Consider the following 27,813-nt stretch of genomic DNA (forward strand, 5'->3'; position numbering starts at 1 on the left):
TTAACAGCAAATTTCAATAAAAGCAGTAGCAAAAATTAAGATTTAAAATGCTATTTAATTAAAAGCACTACGAACACTTTTAAAATATCTATAATACATCATGTGTGCATTATCTAATTGCAAATTAACCAACCTACAAACACAGAAATGCCTCTTTGCCCTGTGCATGTACAGTTTATGTCTAAACAAGTGTTAGTCTAGACTGCATGAGAGATCTCTTTTTTAGTTAGTTGTAGCCTTAGGAATGTCTAGTTATGCCTGGAATTTAGTAGATTTCTCCAGTTGTGAGCCAAATGCATTTTTCTGACCAGTATAAACTGACTGATATGAGAGATATTGTACCATATAAACTTTGATCTTTGAGTGGAGTTTATTAGTTGTGCATGATTCCTGACTCAGGCACAAGGCAACTCGCCCCTTTAGGCCTGTCTAGGGGGCTTTATACCATGCTATCCGGTACTCTGGGGCTAGGGCAGAGTTACTGTCTTAAGCACAGCTGAAGTTGGGAAAGCTTTGGTTCATTTTCTTGTTAGTGTGCTGAAGACAGATAATAGTCCTCCTAAATTTTGTCTGAGTCTATAAAGAGCAAATGAAGTGCTTCTCAATAAGTTTGTCACTGAGCCAGTTTATCGGTGTCAACCATTATCCAGGCTGTACCACCCTCCCTTGGTCAAGTAGTGGGTAGTTGATAACAGGGCATTCTCTTGGTTCACATGGCCACAGTGATAGGCGCTGAGTCAATAGGGTATTTTAGAACATGCTTAGCTTGAAATGCAGATGGGTTTCACAGTAGAACTACTTAGGTGCCTAAAATTAGGTACATACTTAATTACCTTGATAAATGACAGCAGCAAACTTCTATTAAGGCTAATCTGGTATTACAGTGCATTAATGTCAATTGCCACTTCAGCAAATTTGGTACAGGTAATAGCATCTTTTTCATCATCTTACAGAACTATCCTAGGCTTTTGTAAAGCAAAGAATTTCATGTTAGTACCAAGCAAAAAAAAAAAAAGGTAGCTTTGTTGTCTCCATATTTTAGAACATAATGAAGCAATTATCCATTCTTATCCATTCAGTATGCTAAAAGAAACAAAAAATTAAAATAAAAATAAAAAAGCAGGAAGCACCCTTGTAATTTTTCTCGTGCATGCACAAAACATTTTGGATATATAGAAAATTTGCCTTGATGTTTTCCAGATGTCATCAAGAACTTAAAACTGCACTTGGTTACTTAAAAGTTACAAGAGACCAGTGGCTATAAGAGGCTTAAACTGCACTTTACCACTCCTACCACTTTACCTACTACCATTAATAGGCTAAATATCCTTTATGTATCACGCACATAAGGATGAATACTTCAAAATCTAGCATATTAGTATTAGTTCATATTCTTCTCTTCTGTTTTCTAGTGCTTTGTAAGTGATAAAGGCCATGAAACAGAATTGAACAAAGACTTGTTCAGAAAACCTCCATGGATTTCTCCATGTGTGTTCAGTGAACATAAGCCCCAGATGGGTCTCCCCAAGTCCAGACAGCACAGACCTGTGGGGCTGAGCCCACCGAAGTCCCAGGGCACTTGCTCTGAAGCTGAGATAGCAAAGGCTTAAACTGTCCTGCCATCTAGTGGGGTCCTGAGCCTGCCAGGTAGGCTGTGCAAGGCAGTGGAGGGAGACGAGTTTAGGAGACCTCAAACCCAGCTGCAGATTGGGCTGGTGAGAGGCAGAATGTCTCCAGCTGATCCCACACATTCTCTTCAGGAGTTTTGCTATGAGCCCAGAACCTTGGTGCCGCTGTACGCAGAAATCTGTGTGATTGCAAAAAGGAGGAATCTTGTGTTTCAACCCATAAACTCTTTGTAAAACAGGTGTCCCAGGCTGGCTTGCAGCCTACCTTGCTTTAGGTGCCCATTCTGCTATTTGGACTTGGGTGCAAACCCCCACCACAGGTGACTGTTTTGACCTTTTTTAGGGGTAATTGTGTTTCATCTTCTCAACCTGAAGCTCTTCTACTTTGGCTAGTAACTAGCAGTGATTACTGAGAGCTCTTCCTTTATGTCTTGGTTTGTTTCCCCTTCAGCCCAGTGGGGACCATCCCGATGGGTGAAATCAACAGGAAGCCTGAAGACCATCACTTCATCTTGGCATGTGCCACATCCCTATGCCAGATCTCTGGATTTAGTGCAAGACTTACATTTCATGGATGCTGTTTGTGGGGTGGTTTCTTTTTGCTGTTTGTATGGTCTTTGTTTGTTTGTTACAGGGGTGGGAATTGCTGTGTGCTTTTCTGTGTTAAACGTATTTATAATAATTAAAATAATAAGTGCAAGGGCCCTGATTGTGAGGATTTGGACAATCCCTACCAGTGCTTTATTCCTGGGGCTCTGCTGTGCAAGGATTGATACTGTAAATCCAGTGCTTATCATACAATGTATTGATGCTGTAAATCCAGTGCTTATCATACAATGTATAGAAAAGCTAATCTGTGAGACCGGCTTGACCCTGCTGTGTAGGGCTTACTGCGCTCTTATTTCCAGACTCCTCGGGCACGTTTGCCAATGACACATCAGCAGTGTAAACATAAAAAGGAGGAGCACGTGAACTGCTGCTACCGCCCAGCAGTATTCCAGGCGCTGTTACCCAGTATTGCACCCACTCTCCTCAGGGCTCCGGAGCATTCCCGAGGGATGCGCTCCGCTGCCGCCCGGCGGGCACGAGATGGCGCCCGAGCCCGCGCCAGCCGCACGGCCGGGCCCTCGCCTTCCTCACCGCCTCGGCCCTGCCCATCCCCGCTCCCGGCTCCCCGGGCACGCCGCAGTTCGGGTGTCCTTCGGGGCGATGGCTGCCGTGAGGAAGAGCGGGGCTGCGGCAGCTCCGCGGCCGGAGCGCGATGCTCCCTCCCCGCAGGGGCCGCCCTTGGTCTAGGGCGGCGGCAGCTCCGGCTCGGCCCCTCACGGGCCCGGGCACCGCGCCTCCCGCGCCTCCCGAGCAGGAGCTGGCCGGCTCAGCGATCCGGTCCTGTCCCGTTCCTTCCGCGCCTCCCGAGCAGGGACTGGCGGGCTCGGCGATCCGGTCCTGTCCCGTTCCTTCCTTCGCTCTTGATTTGTCGTCTACATCCATCTACTCCCTTCCTGTCTTCAGTGTTCAACCCTTGCTTCACTCACACCTCACGCCCAACATCCACCATTAGTGCTTTCAACACTCAATATAAGAAATGAATCTCTTTAATTAGCTCCGTATTTGCTAAAATAAGATGGTAGGAGGACAACTCATTGTTCCTCTCAGCAAGTACTGGGTAAATTTTACTTTATCAGACAGATTCGTGAGAGACCCTTGAGCCAGGCCCAGAGCAGCCCTTGTCTAACACGGAAAGAGGGAAAGCTTCTGCAGAAAACACATATGTCATTATGCAAGTAGAAATGCTGTTGCAATCTAAAAAAAGTGCTGAAATAAGTTTCTTCCAGGCATCTTCTTTCAGGCAGCCTTTGAACTCTCCATCTTTTTTTTTTTTTTTTTTTTTTTTTTTTTTTTTTTTTTTTTTTTTTTTTTCTTTTAACGTTGGCTGTTGTGACTCGAGATTTCTAGGTAAATTTATGAAGGACGAAATGAAATGCTGGAATGTAAGAAGTATATTTAAGGGAGGGAAGACAAAGGGCAATGAGGTGGAGTTAAAGGCAGGACAGTTGCACCACGCTTCCTCTCCACTGCCCTTCTTTTACCAGAACATCTGAGCCAGTCATGGTGCGAGGAATCAGCCTGGTCCTGCACCCTCCACTGGCTCTGGACTCTGGATGTTTTGAGCTTGAGGTACAAGGCTGGTCAGTCACTCAAGAAAGTTTCAAAGGTCTGGAGGAAGATGCTATTAGAAGCCTTGTTTAAATATTACAGGATTAGTTAATGATTTTGACTATAGAGGGTCTGGTTTATGTTTACTGTTGCCACACTGAGGGGGAAATCATTCATAATGTACACAGGAATGTATGAAATTAAAAGAATAGTGGCAGTATCTATACCTCCCCACTCCAAGTGTCACTTACAGTACAGTTCACAAAGTGAGTCCCATGATTATCAAGGCAGGTGCTATATATATCTACTTTCCTTTCTGTGTATATCTGTATTTTTTTCCCCACAACAGACTGGATTTGGTAAAGTGCAAACCCACACTTAGCAAGTGGGATGTGTTTTTAAGTTTCCTGGTATAGACTTGTCTATTGTAACCATCTCATGTGATTTCTTGCACAATCCAGGATATAGCACTTCTCTGAATTACTTCCTGCATCATGTCCAATAGTTGTGGTTGTTAGTATAGTTTACAATTTGCAGGATTGAAAAGTCTTGTAAGGCAGTTTGAAAGTTGGCCAAAGGTTTAAGTCTCCTCTGCTCAGCTAATATGCACTTAATTTTTAATATAAATTTCTGTAGGTTTAACTTTCAGTGGCTGGAGTTTTGTGTACCAGACTGAAGAGAACACTGTTTCTCTGGGATTGTCTCCCAACATCCAGTGTGACCAAAATTTTCCCCAAGCTTTTCTTGGTACTAGTCCTTATTTAAAGCTCGTTATGAGCTATCATAACCCTGCAATGCTTCAGGTTACCCTAAAATTTTGTGTTCCAGGAAGTTTATGCATTTAGACTCATGAAAACTCAGAAATGAATCAGTGCTTGGTCATAAACCAATATGTAAAGCAGGGATATGGTTGCACACTTGAATGAATCAAGTTAGGTATGTAATCCAAGCTAGGTCACCCAGCATGAAGTTTCATTTCAAATGCCTGATCTGTGCCAGGCATTTGTTCATCCATGACAGGCCCATACATTGATAATCTAATTAAATTATTTATCAAGACTGTGGAATTCATTTATTTCTCCAGTTGCACTAACACTGCTCTTTAGAACTACTGAGGAAATAGCTTGCTCTGGGTGAGAGATTCTTATTTAGAGGATGCAAACCCAGAGGAGTGTGGCTCCAGCTGCATATGGGAGATCATATCAGGCTCCAAAAGGCTGTAACTGTGTCCTGTCAGTTCCTAGCTCAGTGGAACAGAGGAGGACCTTAGGAATATCCAAATGCAGGTAGTTAATGAGATGAGTTTTAACTTTTCATCTGTTTTACAGATTCAGTAGTTGTTTTCTTAAATTCTTGAGTTCTTGAAATTCAGTCAAATAAACCTGATTTTACTTCTTGCCTAAATCTCAGCTGGTACTGAGAGTGATTTCAGTATATTGTAGAAAATGGAATGCTTCAGGATGGACAAACTGAATGAAAGTACATTGAACCATTCCAAAAATTTCTTAAATTCAGCCCTGCAGATTGCATAGTTGTTTCTTGTTTTACTGAAAGGATTTACCTTGGGATTGATTAGCTTGAGGTTTGTTATACTGAATTCCAAATAGCCACGCTTATTTATGTGTTTGACAGCCTCCATAGTGTATTCTAGGGCTACAGAAAGAGAACATGTTATTTATGATGTATGACAAGTTAAACTTGTACCTTTAACACTGTAATATTTATGTTGATGATGATAAAAATCATTCCTTCCTTTGCTATAATACAGAATCCTTGGACCTTAATGCAGAGAGTCCTTCTGCTCCACTAATATTCTCACTAGTTTGCCCTGAACACCAAATCTACATGTCTCTCAGAATCACTATAATAGGTCAAATGCAAGTCATCTAATCTCCTTAAACCCATGTGCTATTTTTCCATTCCTCCTAATAAGAATTATTTTAATTTAATGTGTTCATAGTATTCACATGCCTTCTAAATTTCTCTGAGTCATTATTACTCCTGAAATAGTCAGGTTGTTTATTTATACAACTTTGTTTCTTTCTTCCTTACATATGCCCATGCCAAAATTGTAAGGCTGGAAAGCTGATTTCTTGTATTGATTTTTTTACAGTAACTAAACAGGTAATGTAAGTGACACCCAGTTTCAGGCATTTCTGTTATAGTTTAAGGACTTTTATATAGTTTTTCTATTCTTAAATGTAAAAGAAAGCAAAGACAAATATTAAAATAACGAAGGCCTAATGGCACAAAATTAAAGTACCTGCATCTTCAATAAATTGAACTGGGAGCCATTAAGGTGTCTGGCTTTAATGCAGGTGAATTCTTTGAGGAGAATGTCTGACTGGAGTCATCTAAATGTAAGTGACACAGTAATATTAAACAAGAGATAACAACCTCCCAAATGCCTTTCAGAAGCAGACAACACCCTGGAGATATTTCATAGCATTTGCTTACTTTAAATCATTGTTAACCAGCTGTCCTCCCAGCTTAAACCAATCCAAATATATGTCTAAAAGTTCATAATGAGGTATTAGTAGGTCTTTACTTTCGAGGACTCTTCTAATCTCATGTCACACCAATTTGTAATGTAAGAGAGAGTCTACAAGAATGAAATGCATGATCACAGACAACTTCGTTTTCACCAATTAGCGACCAACACCAGAATTAGACCTTAACATGACTTGTATCTAATGTTAGCCTGTCCTGCCATTATCTTGCATGAGCTTTACAGTGGCAGGAAACCTGCTGAACATGTTCCTAAATTTTGCCTGTCATGCTCTTAGAAAGGATATGGTGTAAGCATGTCTTTCATGCTCCTGCCTGCATTACATTGCACCTCACCTATCATCTGGTCCAAAGCTCCAGCAAACCCCTTCCTGTGGCATTTATACAGCACAAAACTGGATTCATACAGATGCTTTGTGCCTGGGGCCATTCTGTGACCACTTGCTTGTGCAGCTGCATAATTTGGTATCTCTTCCATGAGGCATTTATCTCTTGCTGAACCTGGGATTCCTAATGAGCTATACATTGATAGAGAAAATAAACCTAGTTATTTTCTGTGACTCACTAACAGCACTGAGATGGTTTATTTTTATTAGGGTGATCAGCAAATCTCTTAGACAGCTAGGGGACATATGAGATAATTTTAGTTAAGAACATTCAACTGCCCTGTTTGACATAAGGTTTTTCTGCATCACCAACAACAAATCACACTCAGCCCTGAAATAACATCATCCCATCTGACATAACAGCTACTAAACTCTGTTCATTGCTTTATTACACTGAGATCAAAGCTGCACAAAGATTCACAGCAGGGCTTCAAACAAGCTTAAAATTTTCTGAGAATACTCTAGCATGTTGTCCATAAGTAGAGGAAACTCCTTTCAGCTGCACATTATTTTCAGTTTCCTTAACCCAAGAGTAGCCTTGCTATATGTTTCATAATACTAAGCATTTAAAGAAATGCCTAAGTGAGCTAGGACCCTGAATCCTGTTGGCTTTCAATGGAATTCAGTTCCTAAAAGGCCTCTGAATGCCTGCATTTGCTTTTGTACCAGGGGAGTTAGGCCCTGGTATCAATGCTGCCCTTTGTTGCACATATGAGTACAAGATGCTCTGCAGTTCCTGGACCTTCGTTGCCAGAAATAATTAAAAAAATGCAATCATCATTACGTTATCTGAAGGCCTTATAACATAGTATCCTCTTAACATAGTATTCCTGGCTATTGTACTACAAAGATGGTGAAAAGACAGAGATTTGACTGAATTGGTGTAGCAAGAGGTGGTACTCCCTTCCTCCCCATACCCCTCACATTCTTTTTTTTTCTTTTTCCAGAAGAAGTTTTGTTGGTTTTTTTTTTCTTTCAAGTACAGAATGAATGTTTGAGAGCATGTGAAGCAGGGATATAACGGAGAAAAGTAGCCAAAAGCAGGTTTTCTGTCCTGTATTTGAAGGCTGAAGGTTAGAGCAGTCTCACCAAATGGCCTTTGGAAGCAAGGATTACTCATTACACAGGGATATCGCGCTGCAGAATTTTCATCTTTTATGCAGACCTTGTACAGGGAATGCAAATGTGCCTATTTACACTGCTCAAGTGGTGCAAAGAGTTTAGTGCAAAAGAGAATGAATCCCTTGCTGTTCAGAATCTCCAGCGATACTATTTGTCACAGGAGTACACAGTCTGTTAAAACTAAGTGCTGATAGCACAAAAGAAACTCCAAGCTGAGCTCTTGTGCAGCAACCTAAAATGCACACCAGGTCAGTGTATTTTACACAGTGATCTCTGTTTCAGCCATAGCAAAGCATTTATGGCGGTCAAGATGACTTATACTGGTTTGTGATGTTAGCATAACCCTTGCATAAGGGTCCACAATCAAACACGGGGCATAAGATGTTGTAGAAAACATATGTGCATACTACAAGAACCTAAAAGAAATGCAAATGATGGTCAAGAACTAATTTTAAAATACTAGAAAAGTATTCCTAATTATTTGTGTTTTGTATGGCTGAACTAGGTGGGAAATTGTTGAGGTTTTGTTCCTAAATCATGTAAATTCTCTTTTACTCAGTCCCTGAATTTTGTTGCAAGAGCTGAAGTGCTCGATTCACTATTTTGGAATCTATCCAAGACATAGGTCAGGAAAAACTGACACCGTGGGATGTCCCACAGAGACCAGCTGCTTTCTGAAAAGCACTCAGGATGAGACAAGATGACCACCTAACGCCTTCAACAAATTTCAAAGAACAACTAGAAAGAACATTCCCTCTCTTGCAGAAAAGGAAAGAAAAAGAAAAAAAAAAAAAAAAAGAAAAAAAAAAAAGAAGTTCTAAGCTCTTGTCCTTTTTCTTCATTCTTAATCTCCAAATGATGACAGTTGTGGAGCCAAGATGCTGTTTCGAGCCAGGAACAGCAAATACCAAGTTCAGGCAGCATACATACAGATGCCATTGTGGGTAGAAGGATCTGCACTTGGCCAGCGCCAAAACGGCCTTGAAAATCTTCATGGGAAAACTTTAGGAGCTGGCGTTGTGCAGTAGCGTTACGATCCTGTGTTTTCACTCAGTAGCCTTTCCCGTTGGGTGCACTTTGGGTTCTCGTTTTGCCCGCGCTCTCCTTGAGCAGCGGGGCGGGCGGGAGGGCGGGGGTGCCCCCGGAGCGGTCAGGCGAGGAGCGGAGCGGGGCGGCAGGCGGAGGCAGCCCCTCTCCCTGCCCCCTCCGCGTCCCGCCGAGCGCCCGACCGGCACGCCGCGCCCCCTCCCCGGCGGCGGCAGCGCCCTCCCCCGTCGGGGGCGGACCGCGGCCACCGCCCGCCCCCGGCCCCCCGCCGGGCGCCGGCTTTAAATGCGGGGCGGCACCGCGGCTCCCGCTACTCCCGGCACCGCGCTCGGAACACGCAGCCGGCCGCCATGGTCGAGGCTTTCTGCGCCACCTGGAAGTTGGTAGACAGCCACAACTTCGATGAGTACATGAAGGCACTGGGTACGTACGGCCGGGCGGCGGCACCTTAGGAAATCTTGGAATTTTTCACCATGTGGGAAAAAAGTAAATAAATTGAAACGACTCCCCGCCATTGCCAGAGGTGTAGGTGAGACATTGGCAGACAGTGGTGGTGATAGAGGGGGTGATTTTGGCGTCTGTGCTTATAGAGCTAATTCCGTGCGACTCACTCACCTGGAGGGCCGGGTGTGTTTGTGTGGGAGAGGCTCCGGGAAATGCCCCCGGGCTAAGGGAAGCGTGTGAAAGACGAGCACGTGCTACCTGCGGATAAGTTTGAAACAGCCAAGCGAAAAAGAAATCATTGTGCTGGAGTGATAAGGAATTGAAACGCTGAGCGGCGGAAGCGATCGCGGGCGGAGTGCGGTGCCGCCGTGCTCGGCGGCGAGGGAGGGCGCGGAGCCGCAGCTGGGCGGACTAGCCATGGATACTCGCGGTACAGGGGCATGAGAGAAGCAGAAAGCAGCGTTTCACAGGGATAGCTTACAGCTGTAGAGCGGGGTGAAAGATCTCTGTACTTCGATATGTGGAAAAAACACAAAAAAGTAAAAAAAACCTCAAAGTTTGATGTATTTCTTTTTTTCCTTGAATGGTCTAGGAGTGGGGTTTGCAACACGGCAAGTGGGGAATGTGACTAAACCCACCGTGATTATCAGCAGCGAGGGGGACAAAGTAGTGATCAGAACCCAAAGCACTTTCAAAAACACAGAAATCAGCTTTAAACTCGGCGAGGAATTTGATGAAACTACCCCCGATGATAGAAACTGCAAAGTAAGTGAACTCCGGGGCTGCAGTCGCCTCTGCCTTTTGCTTCCCTCCCCCGCCCGGCAGGCTCTGTCTTTTGCTAGGGTCAAAAGAAAAAAATGTAACTTCTGCTGCTACTAGTTACAGCACCGCAAAAGACAGGAGGGGAGAGAAAAAAAAAGGCGGCAAGATTGAGTCCTGCGGACTTGCACCATGCCTTTTCTGAATATGTCATGTTGCCAGCTCCCTGTCGGTCTTCCAATGTCAATTGATTGTGTTAGTTTCCTGCTTTTCCCACAAGCTAAATATTATTAGGCATATCTTTTCCCAGTCAAAATAGTCAGGTGCCTCTTTCCTTGCACCTTTGGGGGCTTAACATCAAGTATTATTTCAATAATACATCTGAAGCGGGTTCTTGTGAGACTGGAGCTCAAAGGAAACAACTTTTTCATGCTTTGACACAAACAAGAGTTGTGTGGATTTCATGCTTAAAACTAGGATCATTCATAGCCTTGGCTTTAAAATGGCTGGGACTACTTTATCATTCTAGATCCACATCCATCTATTGAAGAGAATTCAATGGAACAGTGCATGCTGAATGTGTGAGCAGAATCCCAAGTACCCTAAATAAAGGCATGTCTTTGTGTTTCTTGGTATCTCACAGTCAGTTGTGACCCTGGATGGAGAGAAGCTAGTGCATGTACAGAAATGGGATGGCAAAGAGACAAACTTTGTGAGAGAAATAAAGGATGGCAAAATGGTAATGGTAAGTATAGAGCACTCTGAGTATTCACACGCACTGCAAAAACTCCCAACTTACCCTTATCTCAAGCTTTGTGAACAGTGTGATTCAGACACAAACCCTTAAAACCCTACTAATTGGTGGGGAAAGCTAGCAGGGGTTTTAAAAATATTTTAGATTGGTTTGTGTCTTGTTTTACTGACAATTAAAAAAATTGCTAGTGCCTTTAGGCAGGCCAGCGTGTGGATTTCCAGAGTATATATGTTGTCTTTCTAAACTTTTGTGCAAATATCCAAGAAAAAAGTCCCTGTGAGCTTGTAATGATACGAAGTTCTTGATTATATAGGAAATTATATGATGCCAGCTGCAATTTAGACTTCTTTAAAAACTTTTATGTATGCACACATTAAAAAAAGAGTATTTACTTGCACAGAATAAGTAGTTTCCTGTGAAAATAAAATTACAATATTGCAGGAGCTAATAGCATTTTCATATTTAATAATAAAGGGTTTAGTCCTCCTATCTTTTTAAAAACTATGATAAACAGCAATTGTGTGGAGTAAAGTCCAAGTTTAAATTCACCTGCTTTTCCCGACTTTTTAGAAACAAGACTATGGGGTGAATAAATGTTGTAAGTTACTATAGCTAATATCCAGGAAAGCACTTTTCATGGCACAGAGATACAGTTTTCAAAAATAAAATGTCTTCAGCTATACTAATCCATTGGACTTGGTTGTTGAAGACCAGTTATTTGGTTTCCTAATTACTTCAGAGAGTATCTGTGTGGACTAAGACTTGCAAATAAATACAGACTTTAAAACATACTGAAACCCAACCTGGCAAGTATTTCAAAGGATAAAACATGCTTTAATTTTTGAAGACAGCTATACACAAATCATGGACATACAGAAAATATTGTACTTTGGAATTTGAATACCATGAGATGCCCTGTTCTAATTTAGGAAATGCTTCCAGAATGCACACTGTAGTTTGTGTCCAGCACAAGAGTATTGTAGTTTTAGCTACACAGGGTACAGAATACATTTTTTAAGACAAGGTTCTCCTAGAGTATACATTTGTGCCTAATAGTATAGAGGCCTTGGAGTTTTCGATTGCACATCTTAGTGGGATAAGCATTGGGAAAATAAGTGTCAAGTCTGTATTAATTTTTTTAATATAGCATTATTAGAAACAGTAAGTTAAATTTTTAACAGCTGCCGTGTAAATGTGCATTGTGTTTCTTGGGTGTGAAAGCAGCAAGGAGAAAGTATCATTTCTTATAGGAACCATAGCTAAGGCTTGGCTTCCAGTTAATTTAAAATATCAGTATCCTAGATCTATTTGTTTTCCTTTAAATTGCATAATGTAAGCCAATCTTGATCTAGCATGGACTTCATAATGTATTAAACCATTACAGAAAATGGTTGAGCCTCTAACATGTCTGTCTTTTCCTTGGACTTGCAGACTCTCACCTTTGGTGATGTGGTTGCTGTTCGCCACTATGAGAAAGCATAGAGTATACCTGACTTCTGTCCAGATGTTACTTCTACTGGATGGATTAATGTCCTGTCCACGACTGATCGTAGCTAAAGTGCACATTTCTGGCATGAAAGGTTAATAAAGAATTTTTTTTGGGGGGGTGGGGGTTTTTTTATCAAAAAAAGCTGTGCCATCAAATTGGCATGCTTGTGCTGTATAGTGAAACAGGTTAAACTTGGTATTAAATTTCTGAAACACTCGCCTTTTTTTATTTTTTTTACAGTAAATGAAAAATATTTGAATTGTTTTGGAATGCAGATAAAACAAATTAAAACATTTTTTAAACCTGTGCTCATTTTGTATTTAATCAGCTAATATTCTGGTGTCCCAGAGGGAGGTGTTCAAAGTTCCCCTTTCTGAGCTAAAGGCCAGAAAAGCATGTGATACACAAGGATGCAGCAGTCTTTCTATGCAGTGTAGAGTACTTGGGGAAATGAAAAATTAACTGTGTTGGCTTTTTGGAAGTGAGATGTTCACATAAGTCACATAAGCTCTTCTCTTTACTGGGAACTTCTTATTAACTGCAGATGATGGTCCAGAGTTTGTAGAGTTTTGGTTTTAATAGTTAGAGTTTTTAATCTGTTTTGATGGGTTTATTTTTTTTATTAATATGCAAATATTGAAGACTTTCACAGGGTGGGAAGAAAGGGTCAACATGGTAACTCCCCCACATTAGTCTCCATAGGAATGGGAGGAAAACAGTACAACAGGAACCTACTGCACTTCCCTCTCTTTTCCCTCTTAGTTTAGCTAATATGTACAAGAGATAACAATTTCCACTATGAGCAATTTAAAATAAAATTCTTCTTCTAAGAGAAATTAAAACCTTATATCTGAACAATATATCCCTAAAAGGCCAGAGTAGGAAAAACTGTCTTACACTTAGGAACATTGGAATGGATTTTTGGCAGCACGGAAATGGTTCAGAGTGCTCATATTTTGTACACACGGACTCAGAACCAGAGGGAGGTGTAGCTACCTACAGCCTTGTAAACAAAGGCAAAGCTGAGCTGTGGATTTAGCTGGTCATTGCTCTGTGAGCCAGAGGTGCAGGAGGGGCATCTTGCCCAACTTCCCAGGCTTCATCTTTCAGATTGGCCATGTACATCCCTGCACAGATAGGATAACATGGGCAACTCATCTGATAGAAGTTCACACATAACTGGCCCTTACCCTACATCAATATAAAGTTAGATGTTAGCTTTAACTTTTCACAAAAACCAGCTTGAAAGGAATATTCAAGTGTGGTTTGTCTTGTGGAGAGCACTATACATCTAGAAAGCAGCCCTTAATTACAAACCTTTATAAATATATTGTATTTGGTGAACACTGATAGCTCTTAGATTTTAAAAACTATATTCTTAAAAGAAGGGGTATGGGGAGCTCCACTCACAATACTTTGGACTGTTTTACTGGTATAGTGCAAGTTATCTTTAAGCAGCACCTTCTGCCCCTGTTTTTATCAATCCGTATAATCCTCAGCTTCAGTAACCAATGCAGCCTTCATCTGCCTTCCTTTTGCTGCTGCCTGTTTGCCTGTGGGTGCATTTGTCACATGGTTGTCCTTACCAGCCACCTTTTCTCAGAAAGTTGGGAGCAGCTGCTTTTTCCTCTTCACTGGAGTAAACAGACTTGCCTTCTCAATACTGTCATTTATCTGCACAACAAATGATTTGTGGGGTCATGAATTTAGAAACCTTAGGTTTTTGGTTTTTTTTCTTAAATACTAGGAAAGGAAGGCAGAGGCAAATTGTTAACACTTGGTTTGCAAATAAACCCTGAATGGTAAATATTTTGCATTACAGTCACTTTTAAACAAAGAAGAGCAGTAACCCTTTACATAAAATCTACTTTCTCCAATTCTAAATATAACCATTATTAGTGTTAAATTAAATAGGGGAGAGAGAAAAGTGGAGAAGTGGTGCCTGTGAATTAACTGCTGCTGCTCAGAGGAGGGGAAAAGAGAGGGAATATACTGACACATGGGACTGCCACTGCTGCTGGCACAGCTCTGCAGAGCCCTGACAGAAAGAGCACAGTGACAATGGGACATTTCAGGGTAGCCACAGGATCCATGACATTATTATTGTGATCTTCTAAAACTGACACCAAGTACTCTTCTATATGGAACTACTCTGACTTCAATAAACAGCGGTTCTGAAAGCCTTGGCCAGTGGAGACCTGTATTTGCAATATACCAGATCACTCCCCTTAAACTGTATTAAAGGTGTACTTGATGGTATTTTTCATCAAGTTGGATGTTTTTGTTTTTTAAAGCCTTGCAAGTAATCGGGATCCATTTCTACGTGTAGGCCACGAGACTCCTTCCTTGCAAGAGATCCCTGAGACGGGTGCGGGGTGTCGAGCACAGCCTTCCTCCGGGCCGCCTCTCCTCATCCGGCGCCCCGACCTCAGCCCTGCCCAGCCCCAAGCGGCCGGGCTGGGCTCCTGCGCGCTCCTTAGCGCTGCCACCTCCTGGAGGTCACCCGGGCACGGCCGGCTCAAGGCGAGCCCCAGCGCCGTCCGACAGCGGGGTCGCGGCCCGGGGCGCTGCTGGCCCCGAGCGGTGCAGGCGGGGCGCGCTGGTTTCCGGGGCTCCGCCGAGGCCCGGGGCTTGCACAAGCCGTCCGGGGCTCGCCTCTCTCCCGGCCGCCGGGGCGGTGACACGAGCAGAGCCGTCGGCGGGCCGGGCGCTCCGTGCCGCACGGCCGACATGGAGCTGCGGCTGGCGCTGGGGCTGGCGCTGCTCTGCTCCGCGCTGGAGGCGGCGCCGGCCGGCCCGCAGCGGCCCCGCTCCGCCGTGGGTGAGTGGGCCGGGAGTCGGCGGCTGAGGGGCCCGGCGGGGCGGCCCGTGGAGGGCGGGGGAGGCGAGTGAGCGGCGGCCCGGTGAGGGAGGCCCGGCCGGGGCCGCTGCCAGCCCGGCGGCGGGGAGAGGGGGCGGGCTGCAGGGGCCCCGCTCGCCGCTCCTCTCCCTGCCCCGGCACCGCTCCCGCACATAACCTGCTGCCGTAGCATTCCCTATCCCAACCGGCTTCGGCCGCACGTGACTGCTAGATCAGTCAACAAGGCTCTTTTCAGGTACGGGGGGTTACACGGGGTTTATATTTAGTTGTCCGGGAAGGCCGGCGGGTGAGGTGAGGTGAGCCCTGCCCTGCTTCTGGCGCGGGGCCCGAGGCACGCACTGCAAACACCTTGTTTGGGGCTGTGCTGGGCTGAGCTGGACTGGGCTGTGCTGGACTGGGCTGAGCCGTGCTGGGCTGGACTGGGCTGTGCTGGACTGGGCTGTGCTGGGCTGGGCTGGCAGCAAGCACACAGGCTCTGCCCGGCCTCATCCCCGCTCGCGGGTGCGTGCAGGTGAGCGCTCCGAAATGGTTCCCACAGAATTCTCGTTCCATGTTACTCACACTTGCCCCGGAACAAACCTGCAACAGTGTTCCAGTGTCTTGTCTCCAATTGGAAGGCGTCACATTTTTACAGAGTTTGAAGATAGCCTCTGGTCTTTGATTCCTGAAATAAAACTCCATGGGGTACAGTTATGTGGTGCCTGCTCAGCCATAGAGTGAGAATGTGACCTTGTGAAAAATCAATTTATATCTGTCCCTGTTTCACAACCACTGCCCCAGATAGATGTTTGCCTTTACCAAGTACTAGAAACTGACAGAAAGAAATTACTCTTATTTTACATGAAACTTGAAGGCTGTTAGTCAAACACAGATTTCATTCATCTTGTTCAGCGTATTCCTACATTTCCCAGCTCCTTTATCCATGCAGTGCTATGTAACAGTGGCTGAGAAAATGTCAGCCTGGAAAGTGTAAGTAGGTAAGGCTGACACACTGCTCTATGGTCAGAAGTCCAGTCTCTGCACTCATGCTGTTTCTTGCTTTTCTTTCTAGACATCTTTCTTGTCACCTTTTACAGGTAGCTTCCAGCCAGGGAAGGTCTGGAAAAATGATTAAAATACAGGTCCATATCTTTTTTTCAAGTGGAGTGGAGAAGTTCTTCTCTTGCCTCCTCTACTATCCACTTTCCAGATTGCTATTAATGAAAAGGAGCTGATTTTTCAGTTCCTTCCAATCTCCATTTCATTTTAGGTGAATAGCATAAACCTGCTTCTCTGCTTCTGTTTTCATTTTTTCTAAGCAATCTACATGAAGGACTCTCAGGAAGAACTTGCCCACATTTATCAGATAGGCTAATCAACAATTTGCTAACTTTAAATACATGTAGCAGTTGATAAAATGTAGTAAACTTGGCATTACCCTGGTATATCCAGTTCAAATGCAAATAATGCATTTCCTTTCATCTTTGTTTTCTGAAAACAGGGCAGTTCTGGCATGTATCTGACCTACATTTAGATCCGACTTACCACATTACCCCTGATCGCACCAAAGTTTGTGCTTCTTCCAAAGGAGCCAATGCCTCCAACCCAGGCCCTTTTGGAGACTTTTTATGTGATTCTCCCTATCAACTTATTTTGTCAGCATTTTCATTCATGAAGAATTCAAAAGAGCAGGTTTCATTCATGATTTGGACAGGGTAAGTGTTCAAGTCACTCTGAAGTTAAAGCTGGATAGCCAGATGGTGTGGCAACTCACAAGTTTGTATTTGCACCAACAGATTTGAGTTCAGTAACTCACAAGTGCTAGTTGTCCCTTTGGTTGTCCAAATAGCTTCTAAGAGGAGGATTGAGTGAAAATGTAAGGCCTCAAAAACAGACTTTGATCTCTGTAATAATTGCTGTACAGTTTGTTGTGATATTCAGCATATGGCTATGTATTAGTGTGAGCTAATAGAAATGGTGCAGGGAGGGTAGGAAGTAAAAAAAGAATAAAGAAAGGTCAGGGCAGTAACTGCCTCACTGCAGGCCTCTGTTGAGTAGGAACATGTACCTTTCCTGTTCTAGTTTTCGGTAATATAAAGTGAGCTTAATAATACTCTCTCACAGAGATTGTTACCTGTGAGGCTTTGTGTGCCTTAGCAGTGGGACCAGACAAAGAAATGGGAAAGGGAGCAGCTTCATAGTACTATGCTATCAGGGCATAGTACAGTGCCTTGTTACTTTCTAGGTATTCTTAAAAGATAGTATTGATTTACCCTTCTGCCATAGCAGAACTCTCAATTCTACCATCACACAGTTTTTTAAGACATACATCAATAGATAATTTATTGAAGAGATTATTTTTTTGAGTTTGTTTATGTTATATCACTTATTTTTGCTGGGAAAGAGTGTTAAATACATGAAGGCAAGTGATGAATTTCTTTCACTTGCCTTATTGTACTTAATTTTCAACAGGATATTGTTAAAAGGGAAAAATGAAACTGATGTGCAGCTGAGCTACACAGTAGCTCAAAATGATGAATTTAATTTCTAAGAAATCTTCATTATGATAAATATGAATCATAGGACAGACATTGTCTAAACAAGTCTACTTGTTCCTTTTTTATAAAAAAAAAAGTCTTTGCAGAGAGCCTTTGATTCTGTGATTTTTAATTAAAGTGTATAGTAGTGTTATATGGTAGAATGTAGATGTGTTTGCAGACTTTTTTGTCTTTCTTGTGTTGTTAACAAACCTTTGTTAATTAAGACTTTTCCTTTTTCAGAGATAGTCCCCCTCATGTTCCTGTAAAAGAACTCTCCACAAAGTTGGTCATTAGCATCATTGGTAATCTGAGTTCTACAATTCGTCATTTCTTTCCAGATCTTCAAGTTTTCCCAGCCTTAGGCAATCATGACTACTGGCCACAGGTAAAACAAATTAGAAATTTGTTCATACATCATATTGAAATTTATTGCTAATCATTTCTCATGGCTTCTCATGGTTTTCATGAACCACCACATGTCAATGTAGTTCATACATACATACTTTTCCTTACTGTCTGTGTAATGCATATGTATACACTGACTTTGTCTACCAGAAGTGACATCATTAATGGACCTGTGAGCCTGCGCTAAGTTTCAAAGCTTACTGAAAGGCCTACTGGAAATCTGTCAGCTGGCATCACTAGGTTTTTTTTGTTCTTGTTTTTTAACTAAAGTAATGGCAGAATTTTTGTGAAGTTACCACAGTTTTGCCACTACTATTAAAAATATGTCTACTCTTCTTTCCTCACTGAACATTTAGAAATAATCACATTGATGATTCACTAGTTATGTGCAGCTGAGGATGGTGCTTTTTCACTTTGACTGTGCTGAATATTGTTCTTGGCATACTCAAAAGTAAACAGTTGCTTCATTTGTCCTTTAAAGTGTGTTGTGGGTCGATCTGGCAGCACACTGGATCAGAAGCAAAAGCTGCCATTGGATGTGAGGGGATCGGAAGGGATGTGAAGCAGGTCAACTGAAGTTTTTTGTTTGAAATTCCTCGTGGGAATTCAGTAACACCACATCCTCAAGGCTTGTATTCCAGCTTTCTGTGGTATTTATTAGCCTGTTGGTGTAGGTTGGTACAGCAGGTGATTGTGTCATTGCCCATGTCATTGCTGGAGTTTGTGGTTTCCAAATAGGGGCATAATAGAGGTGCTGAGAGACAGGGCAAAGGAAACGAGAGGCAAAATAACAGCTAGGTGTATATTGGAGGTATGAGTGCACAAACCAAACTGTGACTTCAGTCTTTTGTGCTCTTGCCGTGGTAGTAAAGCTTTGGCTTTTCACATGCACTGACATGGGGACAGGTTGATTCACTAGAAACCATTGGGAAAGTATTTCTATAAATAACACCTCAACTGAAGTGTCACGCAGTGTTTTGTGTTCACTTTGTTTCACTTTAAAAAAATAACTTAGCAGAGAATTATTGTCATTCAGCAATCTCCTTTGATAAAAAAACCAAACCTACAAAAACCTTGTAAACATAGAATGTAGGTACTTTTCAACAAATATAAATTTTTTTTGTGAAATTAAATCTGAAGACAGAAAGAAAAAATGCTCAGGGGGGCAGATAGGCAGCAAATAGGAAATTGATACAAGCTGGTACTTAGAGTAACTGGTGATTATTGTTAGTTCTCCTTGCAGAAAGCCACTCAGGAGTGTTTCTGTTATTCTTCGAAATGGCATGCTTCACCAGTGTGAAGAACTGGCATGCTTTTCAAAAAGACATGGGATCAGACAATCCCCACTACGGGGTCATTTCAACTTGTTTGATTTTTTTATGTTTGGTTTTTGCTCTTTATGACATTCTTTTTTCATATGGATAGACTTTGCAAATATCCTGTAGACTGGAAGTGATTTGGAGCAAGCCACATGCTGTAGGCTCTTCCAAAGCAAGCGTAAAAGCTGTGCTCTCACCATGAAACAAAGAATTTTATTGCTCTCTTGTGTTCTGAGCTGTCTGTCATAACTGAACAGTCGTGGGTGATTTTTCTTGCAGAACATGTTAAAAATATTTCTCAGGTTAATCAAGCATTGGGATACCTTTCAGATCATACATTTTGACCTTGGTCTTTGTGCATAGTCTTCCTTGTTTCACACCCTTGCTTAAAACAAATCCCCAAACTGCTTCTAGCAGTTCAGAGAACACTTACTTGCCTATGTCCAAAGCACCTTCAATCCATAACATGGCTTCTTATCTGGAATCAGACTTTTGCTGTGTCTGTTAGTGACTGTTAGCTCTGGCTCAAAGCTGTCCTAACAACTCGTGTCTGGGCACTGCAATCAACAAATGTCCCGACAGGCATCTGATTGCTCTGCTCCTAGACAGAGACTTACTGCCTAAACCTCTAATAACATAGGTTTAGTTTCAAAAGGTCAAATTTTATGTTTAAGAAAACATGTGCTGGAATTTTTTTCAACTCCTGTTTTTTTCCTTCTAGCACCAAGACTCCAGATACTTTGGGAAAGGAAAGGACAGGCTGATATCTTCCTGTCAGATCAGAACATAGGTCTAATCAGGCTGTAGCTCAGACTTAAGAGTGCTACAGTCCTAATTAGAGCCAGTGGGAGAAACTTTCTCTTGTACATTTTAAAATGCTTTCTTACCAGAAAAAAAGGACATCATGAAAACATCTGTGAATTTTACCAGAATATTCCTGAGGGCCAAAGTGGACTTAGGGGGAGCTGCTATGAAACCCAAGTTACTTGTAAAAGAAACTTATATTAATCCAAAATACTTTATTTTTAGACTTTGACTTGCCAGTAGATATATTTATTAATTTTGCAGAATGTATGTTTTTCTATTCTGCTGTATTCTTAAAGTTTGACATATTTCTGGCATTAGTTTCATAATGCATTAACATGGCCATGCGATCAGTTCTGTTTAGGCATTTGTTCCTGATCAGCAATACTGGATATTCAGAAGTCCTTTTTTTCATTTCTTGAATTCCTCCCGGTGATGATTGAATGCACTTACACATTATGCAAGAGGTTAGGCAGGATAATTTAGTGGTTTTTTGTCTGTGTGTCTGAATACTAAGATTTAGGCAGGTTCTCCTCTGTCACAGGATCAGTTTCCTGTAACCACCAGTGAAGTTTACAATGCTGTAGCAGATTTCTGGAAGCCTTGGCTAAGCGATGAAGCAATCAATACCTTCAGAAAAGGTAAAGTATGGCAGTAATACATTGTGAAGCTAGGGCTTAGAGAATTAATGTTTGTGTGGATTTTTCCTGTTTGTTTAGCTAAGACTCATAGGATGAGTCAGAACAATGGATTATCTGTAATACTTCTCCTGGAAGAAGTTACTTATCTTTTTGAATGGCAATGCCTGTATTCAGAATACATTTATTACTTTCTGATGCAATATTTATCACTTTTTCTAACGTTTAATGTTATTGACTTTGTACCAATGCATGTGAAATATCTTTCTTCTTTCAAGACCTCATAACCCTTTTTAGATGAAGGCGTATGATGCACACAAGAACTTTAATGGGAAAAAACTGTTAAAATTTTGTTTCTGTTTTAATGGTACATGTATTTCAAAGCATACTGAATAGGTGCACTTTTATTCAGGTTATGATAGCACATAGATGTGATGATTATGGTATTAATATTTGTGTGCAACTTACTAAACTGGCAGAATAATTATATTCTTATTAGAATTTTTCTTTTTAGCAAAGGACTGAAAAGTTGAACCCAATTTCCAATCTACTCAAACATTAGGGATCTGGAAGTTTAATTTGTGTTCTTGTGTCCTGAATGACAGTAAACTCTGGATAAGAGTGGAAGTAGAAACTTGAATAAGGATAATAAAACTCAAAGAGGAAGACCTTATGTTAAATCATATTGCTATGCTTCTGTTGCCATGGCTCCATTGAAGTTCATGAACTATGAAGTTATACCTATTGAAGAAGCTCTGCCATGGAGAATTTTTGGAGCAAGGACTGAAAAACATGATCCTTACTTTTCATCATATCATCAGTCTGAAGTTAAATGGCTTTCAAAGTACAAGGCTACTAAACTTAAACAGTTCTTCCTGAAGGAGCCTGTAGTATGTAGTATGTAGTACTTCTTCCTGAAGTATATTTGCTGTATTTCAAGAAGTGTGGACCTTTTAACAACTACTGTATCTGTCAATTTGGAGGAAAGGGTACTTTTTACATGTCTGTTGGATAAATGCATCTGAATACTGTCAAATAAACAGAAAGATAGTACAGGCAAGAATTCATAAATAATTCAGTGTCAACTTCTAGTAAAATGTGGCTAAACACATTATTAACATGTCTATTGTGATAAGGTCACTGTGGCTTTTAATAAGCATGATTTTTTATTATAAAGAGGAAGGTTGAGTATTTTGTCAGTGGTGTACTTTGATTTTAAAGTTGTGCTTTGAAACCTTTAATTTGTTATATGATGTTGGTCTTATTTACACAGGTGGCTTCTACACGCAGCTGTTTGAATCCAGTAATAGCCATCAACCACTCAGGATAATCAGCCTGAACACAAATTTATATTACAGCCCCAACAAGGTAACTGTGAATATCACTGACCCAGCTAACCAGTTTGCCTGGCTGGAGGAAATACTTGAAACCTCTTCACAAAAGGAGGAAAAGGTAGGGATCAGGAACAGAAGCCATCATTATTTGTTTAAATTTGGAAAAAAAAAAATAAAAAAGAAGGAAGAAGTAGAGATAATGAAAGTATAAACACGCTTCAAGAAGAATAATAAAGCTGCCGAAGACACCACAAAGTTTTACTTTTTAATAATTCCTCCTTTAATACACACATTTTACTGCAGCAATTAATGAACTAATTGAATGAAGTTTCTCAAATTGTACATTAAAATACCTTTTCTTTCCAACCATGTAAAATACTGTAGAAAATCAGTTTCTGACCTTTTTACACATAGCCTCTAATTTTAAAATATATGCTCTTGGCCTAAGATAAAAACTAACATATTTTATTTGCATTGTAATGTAATGTAAAGTATCAAAAATAGAAATTAGAAAAGTGTTTATCAGCCAAAAAACTTAGCTAAGCTGCAGTAATTTCTATGATTTGAGTCTTATTGTAATTTGTCTTACAGTACACAGGTTTTGAAGTGAAGGTTTAAATTGTTGGCTCCTGATTGATTGATTGATTGATTGATGTGGAGATTAGATCATCATCTGAGCAACAGTGTTTAATTTAAACACGTTTACATTTTGCTACAGTGTTGCAATATTGAAATATTATATTACTGTCAAGAGAAAGGAGAGATTTCCTTCCTCAGGAAACCCTGCAGCATATTAGTTGGTGTGTGCAGTTGGCACTAAGTCTCTGCCTCAGACAGAGGGGTTTAACCAGGTATCCATGTTTCTGGTTACTCTCTGACTCTCTGGTGCAGACTCTGTAATGCTTAAACCTAAATTTTTTCTTCTATCCCCTTTAGATACCAAGTTATAAGCCTTGCCCTAGTAACTTATTTTTTTCATTTGAAGTAATTGATAACATTTTCCTTAGGCCTAAAATCACGCATAGATTTATTGGAACATTTTTTTCTCCCCAATAAGATACTAAATTGATATTATGAACTTAAGAGATCTTACTGTTGGAATTTTTAAAAAATGGTCATGATTTACAATGCCATAACCACTTCTAGGATACAGCTAAGATGTTAAGTTTCAAATGAAGGTGCTAATTGTGCTTTCTGTATTTAATTCCTTAGGTGTATATAATAGGTCATGTCCCAGTAGGATACTTGCCATATGCAAGGAATACTACAGCTATCAGGGAGTATTACAATGAGAGACTGGTAAAGATTTTTCGCAAATACAGTAGTGTTATTGCGGGCCAGTTTTTTGGACATACACATAGAGATAGTATCATGGTGCTCCTGGATGAAGAAGGTAATGATGCTTGTTGGCTCCTGAACTTTTTCTTCCTGACTGAAAGCAAATTAATACTTTCTTGCATGTTCTTTCTAGTCAACATGTGTGAAAAATAATAATTGAAAAAAGGAAATTGGGAAATACTGTTAATTATCTGCAAGAGTTCAACTTTCACAAACTCAAATTTTATTTCCAAAGAGAACCTTGCAAGAGTGACTGTCTTTTTTTGTTGATGTCAGCAGAGACTCCCCAAGCTTCCTATTTTTTTTTTTTAATGAATGCTTGTGCCTTGACAAGAATTTCTAGTCTTTCCTCTCTGCTCTCTCAGTGACATGGGCAAATTATACCAGCCAGTTGCTATTGTGTAATGTGTCAAAGGGAATGTTCTCAGGCCAGCTAGACATGCTCTATGTTCTTGTATTTCCTGCATCATTACTGTGCCTCTCTGCTGAGTTCCCTGCTGATTCAAAGTTAATTAAGATAAGGGTAAGCAGGAGGTAGGGGAAAGAAAGTCTCTGCCTGTTGCATCTCTTAGATCAGCTAATTTCCCTTCAAGAAAATCACCCACGTTGAAAGTATTGTTTATTGCTTTAAAATCCCTTAGTTCTAAGCATGGACATGGCCATATGGAGCACTTGTAACATCTCTAACAGAATAACTAGTTTTGTCTTCACCATAGAAGTTCATTGCTTTATCTGTGTAAAATACCCAAATGTTAAATGGCTCTTCATCTATGGTTTATATAAACTCATATGAGCAATTCCCAAGATGCTGGCTAGGTAACACTATTCTAAATTTTTATCTTTTTACGTGGTGTTAATCTCTAGCAAAGAAAAAGAATCCAACCCAGTGAAAGAACTGGCTTCTTTATTATTTTTTTATAATGATGCTCAATGCAGTTTTATACCTATATTTGTTTTACACTATCCCATTAGTTCTTGAAATCATCATCTCTACTGCAAATTTCACTGGGAACAGACTGATCTTGGTGTTTGTCATTAAAGTTTGCATGTGCAAGTAACTACTTCCCAATTATGTTAGTAATTTTGCATCTTTTGACAAAATTTAAATAGTAATCAAATACACATTGTGTTTGTCTGTACAGTTTTAGACTGTCTTTTATTCAGGACATTTTCCTCTTGACAAAGTTGCAGAAAATTGAAGATGAATTCAATATTGTAGCCAATACCAGTGTACTGAAATAGAACTCAGCTGTATTTTCTCCAGAAGAATCTACTGATTTCCAAGCTTTTGAAATTTCTGCCTATATGTGGAGGCTGATATTGTGATTTCACTGCTGTGACACTGTCAGAGATGGGAATAGTTAGGGCTTCCTTTTTGTTCCACAGAGAGCTTCTCAATGTACTCACCTCCACAGTCTGTCTTAATAAAACTCACATTCATCCTCACGTTTCAGTTGCTGTAAAGGTTGGTGCTCACACAGTAGGTGCTGGGCTACTCAGCATCAGGTGATGAAACAGACCCTAGTGTTTCTAATAACATCACAAATACATAAAGCAACATGAAAAATACAGTATGAAAACAGCAACTAAAGTTTTTTATATTTCTTTAGTAGAAATACACAAAAACCAGAAACTTTACATATAGGCAAGACCATTTTGCAATTTTACACAGGCAGTAGGAATTGGTTGGGAAGCCTCTAGTATGGACAGGCTGGAGTGGAGTGGGTACTGTGGTGTTTCACACAGGGTTTGGTATATCCATTGGAAGTATGGCAGTTCACAGTGATGCAGCTAAATCAGGTGAAAAAAATTCTAATGTCTTTAAGCCTGTCACTCTTGCTTTTGCTTTGTTGGTATTCTACAAAAACATTTGTTGAAAAGGAAATGATTGAAAGGAAACTGTCTCCTCAACTTGCCTTTTTCTGCAGAAAAGCCAGTCAATTCCTTGTTTGTGGCACCTGCTGTAACGCCAGTGAAGAGTGTAGTGCAAATGGAGTCCAATAACCCTGGTGTCAGATTGTATCAATATGATCTTTTTGACTATAGCTTGCTGGTAAGTAAAGATTAAAAAGCATTATTTAAGACTTCATAGTGTCAGTAAAAATTACAGCAATATGGCAGCCTTTGTAGTACTGTGGCTGCTGGTGATGGGACTTTGATGCCTACCCTTAGTTTTTCTTCCTGGGCAAAGGAAAGGAAATTGAAACAGAACTTGGTTGTCTTTGTGTGCCTGCAGAACTACCCAGTACTTTCTGCTCTGTATCAAGTGTTCTTATGATGGAGGATGAAAGAATTTTTCTGGGCAAAATCCTAAAATATTTGCAGGGTGCTCTGCAAGGGTGCAAGAGGTTCACCTAAATTCTGGGCATGCTTAAATACCAGTGTTGTTTGCTGGAGATAGCCTGAGTTTTGGGATGCAGCCCATGAAATGTTTCTAAAGGGTGTACAAGGACTGATGAAGAAACCACTTTTAACCATATAATGTTTTTTGTAATCATGCACTTTCCTATATAGAGCTCTTATAGATAATGTTAGATAAATTTAGAAGGAAAATAAAAAGGTTTCTAGTTTGTAGTTTCATGTGATTTTTGGAGATGAAGTGAATCCTATGTAATTATTTTCACTCTGAATGGTTTAGACTTTCTCTCTGTAATTCAGGATAAAATCTTGACCCTGCCGAGTTCAGTGACAATGCACCCTGCAGCTTGATTGGGAGTGGAGTTTCTCTCTGGAGACCTGTGCTAATTCAGGCTGCTCCTTTCTTGTGCAGATTTCACTCCTGCATCGACATCCCTCCTTTTCCTTAACTTCTTCCTGGACCATTCTTTTCCTGTCCATTCTGCCCCTCAAGTAGTGCCCACAAAGAGGAAACTTGTGGATCCCACCCTTTTGCCCCACTCCTAAGGCAGACAGGAGTGCTGTGGAGTTTGGACAGGAAAGACCTCTAACACTGCCACTGCTGCCTTTGTGGCTGCTTTTTCTTCCCTGCCCATCCCCCTGCCATTACCGCTCTGCAAGTACCAGCTTTGGGTGTAAGCCCAGCTCTTGGGGTGGGACGTGACCTTCTATTCACATGTGAATAATGAGGAGTGACAGCTTCCTAATCAATATATCACTCCAGAGACTTAATGAACCAGGGAAGAAAGCAATACAGCAGTGCTTATTTTTTCTTTCTTGCTCTTTTTTTTTTTTTTTTTTTTTTCCTTAACTCTAGGATCTTTGGCAGTTTTACTTGGACCTCAGAGACGCCAACCAGAAAAATGAATCCAACTGGAAATTAGAATACATCCTGACTAAAACTTATGGCATTGAAGACTTGAAGCCAGAGAGCCTATATGAAATGGCCAGGCAGTTGTCTATGCCACACAGCACACTGTTTGAGCAGTATTACAGTAACTATATTGTGAGTTATGACAAAACTATTCTCTGTGAAGAGGGGTGCAAGACCTGCCAAATATGTGCAATCCAATATTTAGATTACTCCTCATACACAGATTGCATCAATCAGGAGGCAATGTGGAGATGAAATCTCTGTGCAGTTAATGCAGATAGTGACTTTAGCCTGTGATTTAAAGAACCTGCAAGCACTGACATGCTGACAGGGAGCCTGCTGGACTTCTCTACATTTCAGGGGAGCAGTAAAACTCCCTAGATCTTTCTTCTTGCAAATCTGTTTTCCTTTATCATCTAAATAAAAGTTTATTTGCTATGTATCAGTGGCCAAATACTTTGCTATTGTCTCAAGTGTCCTGTACCCTCTGTGACAGGCATCCCAGTGTCTGGAAATATAAGTTATTCACTCAGGTCTTTGTAATCCAGGTCTTATTTCTCAGGCATATGCCATTTCAGGTGTGGGATTTTTATGGGGGCAGGTTTCAACCATTGTCTGTCAGAATTTGCAAACAGAAGTCGGCAAAACCTGCATTTGCTGAGACTTGAATACAGTTATGTTGTTGATGCATGCCAGTATTATATCTCTCTGTGCCAAGTTTTCCTTGTTAATCCCTCAAATCCACATCTTAGGGGCATATTCTAATGATGGCATAAAAGTGATTTAGTGGAACACAAACCTCGATCCTGTAAATGCTTAATCTAATTTTTCAGAATATGTTTGTCCTGCACAGAGTGGTTTTTCCTTACGGTAGAACTATGTACATTGATGCAGCTGTCAAGGAGTGTCCTTGTATGAGATTATGCAGCAGACCACATACCAGGTTTAAATTGATCAACATCAGTAATTGGACTTAGCATATACTACATTCTCTGTGTGACACAGGTAAACATTTACTTATCATGTTATTT

General features: G+C 41.0%; 2 protein-coding genes across 2 annotated transcripts; both read left to right on the forward strand.

Annotated features, from left to right (window-relative positions):
* Nucleotides 1-9,070: 9,070 nt before the first annotated feature.
* FABP7 (fatty acid binding protein 7) lies at nt 9,071-12,601 on the forward strand. The gene is made up of 4 exons (XM_079299093.1): nt 9,071-9,271; nt 9,885-10,057; nt 10,695-10,796; nt 12,237-12,601. Exons 1-4 carry the CDS (start codon nt 9,199-9,201, stop codon nt 12,285-12,287), a joined length of 399 nt encoding a protein of 132 aa, XP_079155219.1. The 5' UTR covers nt 9,071-9,198; the 3' UTR covers nt 12,288-12,601.
* A 2,202-nt stretch (nt 12,602-14,803) lies between these two features.
* On the forward strand, nt 14,804-27,224 carry SMPDL3A (sphingomyelin phosphodiesterase acid like 3A). Its single transcript, XM_079333435.1, has 8 exons — nt 14,804-15,115; nt 16,635-16,848; nt 17,914-18,058; nt 20,746-20,842; nt 22,113-22,291; nt 23,386-23,566; nt 25,440-25,564; nt 26,726-27,224. Exons 1-8 carry the CDS (start codon nt 15,025-15,027, stop codon nt 27,035-27,037), a joined length of 1,344 nt encoding a protein of 447 aa, XP_079189561.1. The 5' UTR covers nt 14,804-15,024; the 3' UTR covers nt 27,038-27,224.
* Nucleotides 27,225-27,813: the final 589 nt, after the last annotated feature.

Source organism: Erithacus rubecula (assembly GCF_903797595.1).
Source record: "Erithacus rubecula genome assembly, chromosome: 2".
Classification (NCBI taxonomy): domain Eukaryota; kingdom Metazoa; phylum Chordata; class Aves; order Passeriformes; family Muscicapidae; genus Erithacus; species Erithacus rubecula.

What these genes read in the sequence shown, in the direction of transcription:
- SMPDL3A (XM_079333435.1), top strand. Translation starts at nt 15,025, where the DNA reads ATGGAGCTGCGGCTGGCGCTGGGGCTGGCGCTGCTCTGCTCCGCGCTG. An exon ending in TCATTCATGATTTGGACAGG is followed by an intron (nt 16,849 to 17,913) that starts GTAAGTGTTCAA and finishes TTCCTTTTTCAG; the next exon opens with AGATAGTCCCCCTCATGTTC. An exon ending in GGTGCTCCTGGATGAAGAAG is followed by an intron (nt 23,567 to 25,439) that starts GTAATGATGCTT and finishes CTTTTTCTGCAG; the next exon opens with AAAAGCCAGTCAATTCCTTG.
- FABP7 (XM_079299093.1), top strand. Translation starts at nt 9,199, where the DNA reads ATGGTCGAGGCTTTCTGCGCCACCTGGAAGTTGGTAGACAGCCACAAC. An exon ending in TGAGTACATGAAGGCACTGG is followed by an intron (nt 9,272 to 9,884) that starts GTACGTACGGCC and finishes TGAATGGTCTAG; the next exon opens with GAGTGGGGTTTGCAACACGG. An exon ending in AGGATGGCAAAATGGTAATG is followed by an intron (nt 10,797 to 12,236) that starts GTAAGTATAGAG and finishes TTGGACTTGCAG; the next exon opens with ACTCTCACCTTTGGTGATGT.